Source organism: Sinocyclocheilus rhinocerous, unplaced genomic scaffold (assembly GCF_001515625.1).
Source record: "Sinocyclocheilus rhinocerous isolate Xijiao unplaced genomic scaffold, SAMN03320098_v1.1 scaffold516, whole genome shotgun sequence".
Taxonomy (NCBI): Eukaryota; Metazoa; Chordata; class Actinopteri; order Cypriniformes; family Cyprinidae; genus Sinocyclocheilus; species Sinocyclocheilus rhinocerous.
The window spans coordinates 220,749-232,658 of record NW_015660501.1 but is presented as its reverse complement, the minus strand read 5'-3'; the positions used below and the strand labels follow the sequence as shown (position 1 = coordinate 232,658).

General features: G+C 35.8%; 1 protein-coding gene across 4 annotated transcripts in view; it reads right to left on the bottom strand.

Moving 5' to 3' along the window:
- pdlim5a (PDZ and LIM domain 5a) overlaps positions 1-11,910 on the bottom strand; it is a 59,173-nt gene that overhangs the window by 30,699 nt on the left and 16,564 nt on the right. For all 4 annotated transcript variants that reach the window (XM_016534353.1, XM_016534354.1, XM_016534355.1 and 1 more), the window contains exon 3: positions 8,131-8,282. In XM_016534353.1, coding sequence (XP_016389839.1) covers positions 8,131-8,282 — 152 coding nt within the window. The remainder of the gene's footprint in view (positions 1-8,130; positions 8,283-11,910) is intronic.

The following is an 11,910-nucleotide window of genomic DNA, read 5'->3' as shown; positions in this document are numbered from 1 at the left end:
TGACGTCTCGCTACTCCATTGGGCTGATTTGACACGTGCTTCAGAACGCGGTCACGCAGGGGCGTTCCCAAAGCGATCTCGACGCAGCTCGAGTTCCTGAAGGGGAACAGGCTTCAGCTTACACTTTTAGACAGTTAAGAGCTTAGAATGCACACAGAGACAGAGTTTAGAGATAAAAGTGCAGGAGGTTTACAGAGTAATTTAATGCTTTGAGAGCTGTCATGAGAAAGAAAAACACATGGCATACAAATCATGTTCATGTGAGGCCAAAGTGACCATCTAACACAGTCTAGAACAGAGAGGAAATGCAGATTTTGCAACAGCTAAAAGACCTGATGGGTGAAATCAATTGATTCCTATCGTCTTTCTTGTTCACATTAGCTCACATTAGAAGTCTGTGCAAACCTGGTTCATTAAGAAGACCTGTAATCCAACCTGTAACCCCGATACTGACCAGGATTTTCTTTTCCCCAAAAATGCTAATGTTATCGCATTGGACTAAAACTTATTGATTTTGCTCACACAGTGTATAACAGCTACCCAAAAAAACATTTAGGTACATTTCTGTACCTTTAAGGATTTTTTCCCACCTTGTTGCACTTGCGATGTTCCTGGTCAAAAAAATTTTTTGTTTTCCTATAATATCACCAAATCTTGGATTCAATCTGTTGTCAGTTTATTTTATTTCAGTTCTCACAGGTTTTGTATTTCTTTTTGGAACTGATTGATCATAGGTCTCACTGATCTGAGCTTATGCACCTCAGTTTTTGAGTGAATATTTCCAAAATTATTCACAAATAATGCTTTTTTCACTCACTTATACTGTACAGTGTGTACGGCACAGTAAGCTAGTATTCCACTCTGAATGTGCACACAGAAAATGAGTCACATTAAAATTCTAAATAAACAATACAGTACATATTAAAACGCAAGCCGATCTCTTTCTGGCATCTTTTGCTGGCTCGGGCTCTCTCCGTTTCTTATTGTTTACAAATTTAGCTAATGAAATATCAGTTAGAATAGATGAATTACAGAGAAACATTTGTATTCTCTCTGCATCTGAGTCCAAATGTCCAAACTGTTTTTCTTTCAGAATGATATTTCATACATTGGGACAAAAGAGTGTTAACAGTCCAAATTCAGATCTGCAAGAGTCAAAATCCAGTTCATCTGGCGAGAAAGTCGGAGGAACTTGAACAATATTAATAATAATGCTAAAAATAAATGCACAGTATTATTACTGCTTCATTCATTCATTACTCTCAGTGCTGATTATTATGAAAATAAATAAATGCACAAAGTGTTTTAGATTTTTTGTGCTATTTATTTACATTTTGATATAATTTTCCCAGATTCATCTAATACAAATTAAAGATGTCTACAACTTACCACACTGTAAAAACATGATTTTTCGAACTTGTAAATAAAACAAATGTTATTGGAGTACATCTTAAAAAACATCTTTAAAATTTCACATTGTTACATGCTGGTTCTGTATCTGTTGCAAAAAATTTACTAGAAATCTCTGATTGAGATTTTTTTTTTCATTGTAGGATTTATTTTTTTTCATTTTTGCTTAGGAATATATATATATATACATACATACAGTATCTCACAGAAGTGAGTACACCCCTCACATTTTTGTAAATATTTTATTATATCTTTTCATGTGACAACACTGAAGAAATGACACTTTGCTACAATGTAAAGTAGTGAGTGTACAGCTTGTATAACAGTGTAAATTTGCTGTCCCCTCAAAATAACTCAACACACAGCTATTAATGTCTAAACCGCTGGCCACAAAAGTGAGTACACCCCTAAGTGAAAATGTCCAAATTGGGCCCAAAGTGTCAATATTTTGTGTGGCCACCATTATTTTCCAGCACTGCCTTAACCCTCTTGGGCATGGAGTTCACCAGAGCTTCACAGGTTGCCACTGGAGCCGGTCTGGTTAGAGACCTTGCGCTCATCCACCTTCCGTTTGAGGACATTTGGACATTTTCATTTAGGGGTGTACTCACTTTTGTGGCCAGCGGTTTAGACATTAATGGCTGTGTGTTGAGTTATTTTGAGGGGACAGCAAATTTACACTGTTATACAAGCTGTACACTCACTACTTTACATTGTAGCAAAGTGTCATTTCTTCAGTGTTGTCACATGAAAAGATATAATAAAATATTTACAAAAATGTGAGGGGAACATTTTTCACTTCTGTGAGATACTGTATATATATACTGTAAATAAAAAATTAAAGCAGACTGAAAAAAATGGTTCATTGAATTTACAAATTTTTTTAAGGTATGTGGTTGCAATCAATTTATTTTAGCTACATTTAAATAAACAAATTTAGTTGACTAACTTAAAAAAAAAAAAAAAATTTTAATGTAGCTAATATAAATTGTTTGCAACCATTTACCTTAAAAAACTTTTTTCAGTGAAACTCACTTTATTTGGATACATTTTTCAGAAAATCCAGATTTTGCTGAAGATCCTTTATCTAATTTAGTATCCCTGGTCATGTTTAATTTAAATTTAATTTTAATCAGATGATTCTAGGAAAATCATATTAAAATAAAAAAAATTCAATAAGTTACAGACGTGAAAGCAGAAAGTAAAAAAAAGTAAAGAGTCATACTGTATGATGAAGACTGTCAGCAGACTAAAATAAGCTCTTTTCTTCTCTCTCTCTGGGGATATGAACTGGTGTCAGGGGTTGTTATGATCCTGAGGTTACTCAAAAGTGGTTTGGCTTGGAGTTTAGCTGGTTTAATTAAATCAAGTTAAACATCTCCTCCAATCGGTCATCAAAACACCTTCCACAAACCCATATAATTAAGTAACTTGCATTCAACCCTGCTGTGAATGGTTGAATCTTATGCTGTTTGACGTATTCTGTGTTTAGGAAGTAGTGTGGTCAGTTTAATCTGCGCTCTGATGAGGATCTGGCACTCGTCTGTGTGTTTAAACATTCAGAACCAGCGAGCATCATTTGTGTGTTTGGATGTGGCATAACAAACATCAAACCTGAACCGTAACACAAAAACAGACAGATGCATAAACAACACATGCGCACAATCAAGAACACACACGCAAAAAAGGGAATAAGGAATTACAGGTTTTCGTAAAGCTGAAATGATTTGTTGTTTAGCTTAGCTTTTGAGAGAGGCCGTTCAAGGGCAAAAAAAACCAACACTGAGATTTCAAAATTATTTTTCTCTAAAGTACTTTCATTGTTATTTCAGTGGATATAAACTAATTTCAAGTCATTAATGTGGAAACAGAAGCCTGCAGCGTCTCAGATCGGCCAGTATAAACATCCTCCAAACACAACACACGTCAACAAGGCAAAACTTGTCAGCCATCTTGGTTACAAGCACAGCAAGTACAGCTCCTGTCTACTAGACCACAATCTCCAAAACTGACTGTAAAATATCTTTCAAAAACAACAAAACAGGCAAATCTGACAATAGCATTATAAATTATGCTTGCACAGTTTATAATAAATTACAAAGCAATGATTTCTCCCATTTATTTTTATTATATAGGCCCAGCTTTTTTCCAGTAGTGTCTCTAATGTCATTAGAGCACATATTACACCTGTGCTCATATGCATATTATGCAACATGCATGTTATATTTATATAAAAAATAACAAGTGAATATATCTACACATCCTATCTACAGATCAAACAATTTAGTGAAGACTGAGCTTATAACAAGAAAAAAAAAGTTTTGAATGGGACAAGAAAACTTGTTTCCCCTTTAACCTAAGCTGCAAAAACAGCTTAAATAATTTAAATATTTAATTCTAAGGGTCAGAGAGGTGGTGTAAATTGTCAAATGATCAATATTTAGGTATTAAGAAAATGACATCATAAATAAATAAATGGACTTCATTTATTTATTTACTAAATAAATAAGTACATAATTAAGTAAATAAACATTAATGACTTCATGGAAAACAAATAAATAAAATAACAAACAAATAAATGGGCTTCATGGAAAATAAATAAATGCATTAGTAAGTAAGTAAATAAATAAATGTAGAAGTAAATAAATATAAATGGATGACATGGAAAGCCAATCAATCAATAACTTCAAACAGAAATTAGCATTAGAAATGGACTTGATATGAGCATCGGTGTGAGTTCACAGTAAGTGAGATGAACTACAGCAGTGACACTGGCTCCAAAATAACCAAAATAATAAAAAAAAAACAATAAAATAATTCACTGCATGTGCTTTTAATTAACATGGAGTCTCTTGTTCTCTCTGTGTAATCTAATGTCATCTATGAGAATCAACAGAAAGCCTGTAAAACTCCATATCTCTCCAGCGTAACAGCAGCTGAAGCCCAGTCTGGCATCTCCACAGCACTTCTCCAATAAAACCTCAGTGTCCTCCATTAGTGCTAAAAGACCCACAGACGCACACATCAACACACCGAAACATACAAACGTCTGGTCTCGCAGTGTCTTGCTTCTTTGTTTACTTCTCGACAGTTTCCGATTCACGCAAAAGCATTTAATGAATAAAATTACCCATTACCTGCAGGCTGCTGTAATTACAAATAACACATAAAATATTTTTAATAGGAAGCCATAAGAGGTCAAACTAAACCTGAACCACAACATAACCTGATAACCCAGACTAAAACATACAGTATCACTGCTGTGCAGCAGACAGGAAACATATGTCTATTTCATTGCCAAACTTCTTTTCAACTTCAAAACTTCCAAGTACATAAATTCAAACACGTCTTTTTCTGCAAGCTAGATTTCATGCATCACTGCATTCTGAAATGTTTCAAAATGCAATTCATGCAACAAAAGTTTTCTCTTTCAGGGCAACTACTGTCAAAACAGAGCAACAGTTTGAAGAGAGACGTCATGCCAATAAAATTACTAAAACTACATTTTTTAATAATTTTTTTACATGTGTATATAGTTTTTATTCAATTTTATCTATTAGTAGTAAACCAAATACAAATTAGAAATAAAAAACATTTTTACATATTTTATTTTATTCAATGTTTATTTTATTTCAAGTAACAAAAATGTTTTTTTTTTATTATGGTTTTAATTTTAGTTAACTAATAATTCTGAATGTATGTAATACTCTAGAGGCAACACTATGAATTGCACTGACACATTTCAGAAAGCCACAATGCATGAAATCAAGCTTATGTACACAGAAGCATTTGCTTTAAAGGGGTCATATGATGCTTTTTTAAAGATCATTATTTTGTGTATTTGGTGTGTAACAGAATATGTTGACATGCTTTAATGTTCAAAAAACACATTATTTTTCAAATACTGTACATTATTCTAGGTCCTCTATGCCCCGCCTCTCTCAAACGCTTCGTTTTCTACAAAGTCCCTACTTCCGACAAGCGCACTCTGCTCTGATTGGCCAGCTGACCCAGTGCGGGATTATGCAAATATTTCCACATAGTGGGGTAGATATGTGGGGGCGTGTTAGAATGAGCCGTTTTAGGGGGGCGTGGCAGAGTCTTAACTTTGATAAAGAATATCTCTTTGGTTTTGAGACTTTAGTATTTGCAACTTCAGGGATCTTATCTATGCACAATCAGCTTGTAACACTCCAAAGAGAAAGGAAAACTTGAAATCGCATCATATGACCCCTTTAACATACTTGCGTAGAGAATTATGAACCATGAAGAAGGTCTGCATATCACACTTCACTCATTAACTTTCACACACACACACACACACACACACGTGCACACACACACACACCGCTGGTTTCAGATGGTGCTGATACTGGTATAGTTCTATTAATACTAATCCCCAGTAAAACTGAGAGAAGGTGATTAGTTTACCATCACTACATATCAAAACAACACTCTGCACAGTGTCAGTTTGAATATGGGTTTGTCTCCAAAAAATAAATAAACAAATAAAATAATAATAATTATTAGACCTACATTTTTAGATGTATGTGTTTGAATTGCATATAAAATAAATAAATAAAATTTCCATGAATTTGGATTACATAGTTTTAACATAAATAAACTAATAAACTGAATGAGATGCATGCATGTCAGTCATACATTAAGGAAATATGTAAGAAACAGCTAAGATTTCCGCACTCAAAAAATAATGGCATAGTTTATTATTAGTTATTTGCATCTGTTTGGTTTTATTTAAATAATTATATTTTCAAAATGCATTTATTTAAATTGCCTCAAATCAGTATAAATCTGTTAATTGTGAAAATAATTAAATTTATTCAGTTAAAAAGTATGAACATGATTTCCATCCAAATGGATGGGAATTTTACATGCAATAAATTTAGGCCTAAATATTTTTGAGCGTATCTCTCAAGAAAGTCGTCCTTACATATCTCTCTAAAAAAAAAAAACACACACTCACACTTGAGCGTATTTTCTCTCATAATTGTCATGTTTGACACAGCTCATGTATCTGTCCGTCAGTGCCAGTCTCTCTCTTGATGTTTTCATTTCCACCAGAGCAGCGCATGAGTGTTTTTCTGTCACCGCTGAGCAAACCCAGTCTCTCTGTCTTGTGTGTCAGCATGTGCATGTGTGATTCCCAAGGCTTGACAGTGAGACAAAACTTTCCGTTAGTGGACCAAACTGGAAAACAGGAAGCTGGCACACACATGCAAACAAAACACACTTATTCTGCTCCCAAACACACAGCAAATCAGTCAAAAATCTGGACAACTGTGCTTCACTAATTCTCTGCACATAATACAGATCGATTGTAAGTGTTGTGTTCATATCTTGCGCTTGTGCAACGTGACAGCACTGGGTCAGAGAGACGAGTTAGCATACGGCTCAAAGACACTGTTATGACGCAAGTCTGATTGTTTTAGCTTTGCCAGGGCTTTTTAAATTTGTGGCAAGATTTTCAGTAACATTTCAATTTCATTCTGTTCCTCACATAAAGTTATCATGTGCTTCGGAATATTACATTTATGATCATTTTATGTCATGATTGGAGTTTGACGGCAGACTTTTTTTTGTACTACTTTTCAGAATAAAAAAAAAAAAGTAAATAGAAGGCATTGTTCCATAATAAATATTTCAAACAGTAGAATGGTATGTTCTATTGTTGTCACATGATCTCACATTGCATGCTTAATTCAGCAGTTATCATGTTGAGAAAAATAAATAAATAAATAAATAAATAAATAGATAAATAAATAAATCATAAATAAAATAAAATAAATGAATGAATTAAAAATGAATGAATGTTAAATAAATAATACATAATAAAAATAAAATAAATAAAAAATACATATATTAAAATATATAAATAAATAAAAAATGCCAAATAAATGAATAATAAATAATACATAACACATAAATAAATAATAAAATAAAATAAATTAAAAATAAAAATACAAAATAAATAACAAACTACTTTTCAGAATTAAAAAAAGAAACAAGCAAAAAGAAGGCATTGTTCCATAAAAATAATTTCAAACAGTAGAATGGTACGCTCTATTGTTGTCACATGATCTCATATTGCATGTTTAATTCAATGAGTGGCATTCAGTTATCATCTTGAGAAAAATAAATAGATAAATAAATAACAAAGTAAATTAATTAATTAAAAATGAATCAATGATAAATAAATAATACATAATAAAAATAAAATAAATGTAAAAATAAATACATATATTAAAATAATAATAAATGAATTCATTAAAAATAAATAAAATATATGAAAAATGAATAATAAATAATACATAAAGATACAAAATACATAAAAACTATTTGAAAAAAAATTTAAATAATAAATTATATAAAAACAATCTTTTTATTTATTTATTTATTTTCCAAATAATGAATCAAAGAATTAAATAAAAAATGCTAATATCACTTCCCTGTTCATCACATTGACAATGGAAGGTTAATGCAAGCTCATTGCATTGTGGAATATAGTATTCCATGCATTGTTGTATACTGCGCAAATGGTTGTTTGTGTATTCTGTGCATACAGGCAATTTGCATACTGTGCACAATATATACTGTTCGTACACACTGGACAATACGATTTCCTAAATGAACTGTTTATGTCATTTTTAGCATAATAAATTCTTTTTGACCATTACCAAAGCAGTGCATGCATATTCTTACTTCTGTAAGGAGAGGTTGAGTTTGTCTGTGCTGGATTTGATCTTATTCTGAGCCTCGAGGTGGTTCATGCCGTCAGTGTTGATGCCGTCGATGGACAGGACCAGATCTCCCACAGCCACTCCCGCTTTAGCAGCCTTTCCTCCATCCGTTAGCTGAAACCACACAGATAATGATAAAAACAACACAGTGACACATAGAGAAGCCTTCAAGTACAACATGGAGATTTTTTCAGTCTTATTGTTCAATAAATATATGCCACAAATTGATTGGGTTGCCCGTTTTTAAAAAATTTGAATAACAAAATACATCAAATTTAATGTTATTTTGACTTAGAATCTCATTTTTACTAAGTAAGGCAACCCTGAACTTCAGGTTTTTTGTGGATGCAATTTCAACATACAGTATACCCTCCTTTTAAAAATGTGGGGTCAGTAAGATATTTTATTGTTTTTTAAAGAAGTCTCTTATGCTCACCAAGGCTGCATTTATTTGATCAAAAAAGCAATTAAAACAGTAATATTTTGAAAAATATTATTACAATTTAAAATAACTGTTTTCTATTGTAATATATTGTAGAATATAATTTATTTCGGTGATACAAAGCTGAATTTTCAGCATCATTACTGCAGTCTTCAGTGTCACATGATCCTTCAGAACTCATTCTAATATACTGATTTGCTGCTTAAGAAACATTCTTCTTATTATCAATGTCGAAAAACAACATTTTTATGAAAACCATGGTTTTTTTCAGGATTCTTTGATGAATAGAACGTTCAAAAGAACAGCATTTATTTGAAATAAAGTATCTTTTGTAACATTATAAATGTCTTTACTATCACTTCTGATCAATTGAATGCATCCTTGCTGAATAAAAGCATTAATTAGATCTTACTGACCCCAAACGTTTGAACGGTACTGTATGTACAAATCAGAATTCAAATAAAAGTGACTAAAAACAGACATATAAGCTGCGCTTTTGAACTAAGGTAAAGTTTCACTGTAAAAGCTTTAGGCAACAATAAGAGAGTATCAGTAAAAGGAGTCATGTAGAGATTTACTTCAAAGACAGCTGAGCTTTCAACAGTAAACAACTCAAGACAAAAGTTCAGGTTTAGTGTAAAAAAATCCAGTTCAAGTGGTCTGTAAATCCCAGCGGACGTCCCTGCGAACCTGAGGCCAGTGAGGATGGGCCAATTCAAATAGAATTAAAGAGAAGATAACTCTGAAATCCCAGCCTGATGCACAAGCGCTCTTCAATTATCACATGACCACCTCTTTAATAAGATTATCTTATATAAACACAAACCCTGCAGATGGCAGACATATGCGTTTATGTGTGCTCAGCTGTCTTTTATACGAGACACTCTAAACATTTGAGACTACATCTCATTTATCAATGTTTTGCAACAATCCTGCATGAAAGCCGCACTCTTTCTTGTGCACTCGAGAAAACATTTGTGCGGCAAAAATACAAGAAGAACCTGGTTGAAAACATGTGGTACAAGTATGCAGCACTGCTGGTTTAATGCCGCAATAACGCAAAAGCGTGCCGCGTTCTTTGATTCCTGTCATAACTTCTGTTTCCACTGGAGAGTAAACAGAAATAAAACACGAAGAGCATCTGAGAGCAATTACAGCACAATGGCACCCAAAGACACCGCGAATGCCATTTTTCACGAAACCACAATCCCGACATAACTAAAGCAAAGCCAATTTGGAGGTGGAAACAAATAATTAACTTGCGAACACGTGTTTCGTGGTTGTTTTTGAGCCATCGTGTGCGATTGTAAACGCTTCTAGGGCTTTCTCATTAATGCACTTGAGAACATGTGACGTGTTAGTCTTTGATTTCGTTCAGTTGCATGCTGTGCCCTCCAGGACAACAGCGGACACTACGCATACATAAATACACACAATGAACACATCTGAAATCAGGAAGTATACAGAAGAAATTTCAAAAGAAAGGAAATGGGACCAATATGAGATCTGATGGTAGAACAAGAAGTGTGTGCGTGTGTGTGTGCGTGTCTGTGTTTAAGTGTGTGAATTTGCATTCAAAATGTATGTATGTTTAGCGAATGGGGTCAGGTCAGTTTTGCATTGTTCTGATTTATCCACAGGGCAAAGAGGAACTCAGGTTTGAAAAGAAAAAGAAAAAATAAAGCAGCCAAAATGAAAATTCATGCATTTATCCACTGACTTATAGAATTTCAGAACTTTATATGTAATTAAAAAAGCTGTTTAAATGTTTTTAATAATAATAATATAGTAATAATAATAATATTAAAAATTTGACTTGAAAAGTAACGTCTCGGTTATGTATGTAACCCTCGTTCCCTGAAGGAGGGAACGTAGACGAATTGGGATCTCGCTTAGAGAGACCAATCCACTTCAAGTGTAAACGAAACGAGCCAATGCACATTGGCCTGCGATGATTGCATCCAGCTGCCGCTGATCACAGCGTGAGCATAAAAAGGCAGCCGGTGCAACGCATACCAGGTTTTCGCTGAGGAGCCGAGCCAGTGACCCGGCCGCTCAGCGGTGGTACAGCAGCCGTGGCGACAGGACGTGATGTCTCCGTTCCCTCCTTCAGGGAACGAGGGTTATGTACATAACCGAGACGTTCCCTTTCAGTCGGTCACTCCGAGTCACGTCGGTGACCGACGAATTGGGATCCCTACCAAAGTGCCATGGATGCTGCCCCTTCCAGTGTCCTGTGCGAGCCGCCTGCACCCCTTTGTGGTGTAGGCCGGGGCTCGCAAAAAGAAGACCAGTCACTGTTGTCATAGCACTACCCACACTCAGTGAGATTGGATAACACTGGGAAAACGTACCCGTTCCAGGCCAGGGAGAAGAACAGAGGGGAGTGAGAGGTTTCTGGAGAGGCAAACATGTCTACCTGAGCGGCTCCGAAACGTCTCCAAAACAGCTGGACCGTCTGGGGATGGAGTCTCCATTCTCCCGGGAGCGTAGCTCGTGACAGCTCGTCGGCCGTACGGTTGGGCAGACCCAGAATGTGAATGGCACGAAGTGAACTCAGAACCCGATATGAAGTACGCATCCTTCAGGTCGATCGCTGCAAACCAATCTCGGGGACGGATGCAGCCGAAGATGCATTTCTGCGTTAACATTTTGAACGGTAACCGGCGAAGGGCCCGATTCAAGACACGCAGACCCATGATTGGTCGTAACCCACCGCCTTTCTTGGGTACAATGAAGTAAGGGCTGTAAAGCCCTGTATTCATATCGGCTGGAGGGACCGGCTCTATCGCATCCTTCGCCAGTAGGACTGCGATCTCCGCACACAAGACAGGAGCATCGGCCACCTTCACTGTCGTGAAGTGGATGCCACTGAACTTGGGGGGATGCCGGGCGAACTGAATCGCATAGCCGAGGCTGATGGTACGCAGAAGCCAACGAGACGGGTTGGGTAATCCAACTCCATACCGAGAAAAGAGATCCTCTGCGTCGGGGAGAGTTTGCTCTTTTCCCAGTTGACCTGAAGGCCCAACCGGCTGAGGTGCGAAAGCACCAAGTCCCTGTGTGCACACAACTGATGCTGAGACTGAGCTAGTATGAGCCAGTCATTGGGAATGCGAACGCCCTGTTCTCTCAGGGGAACAAAGGCTGCCTCCGCAACTTACGTGAAGACACGGGTCGACAGGGACAGCCCGGAGGGCAGGACCTCGTACTGATATGCTCATCCTTCGAACACGAACCGCAGAAATAATGGTCTGTGGCGCGGAAGGATCGACACATGAAAGTATGCATCCTTCAGGT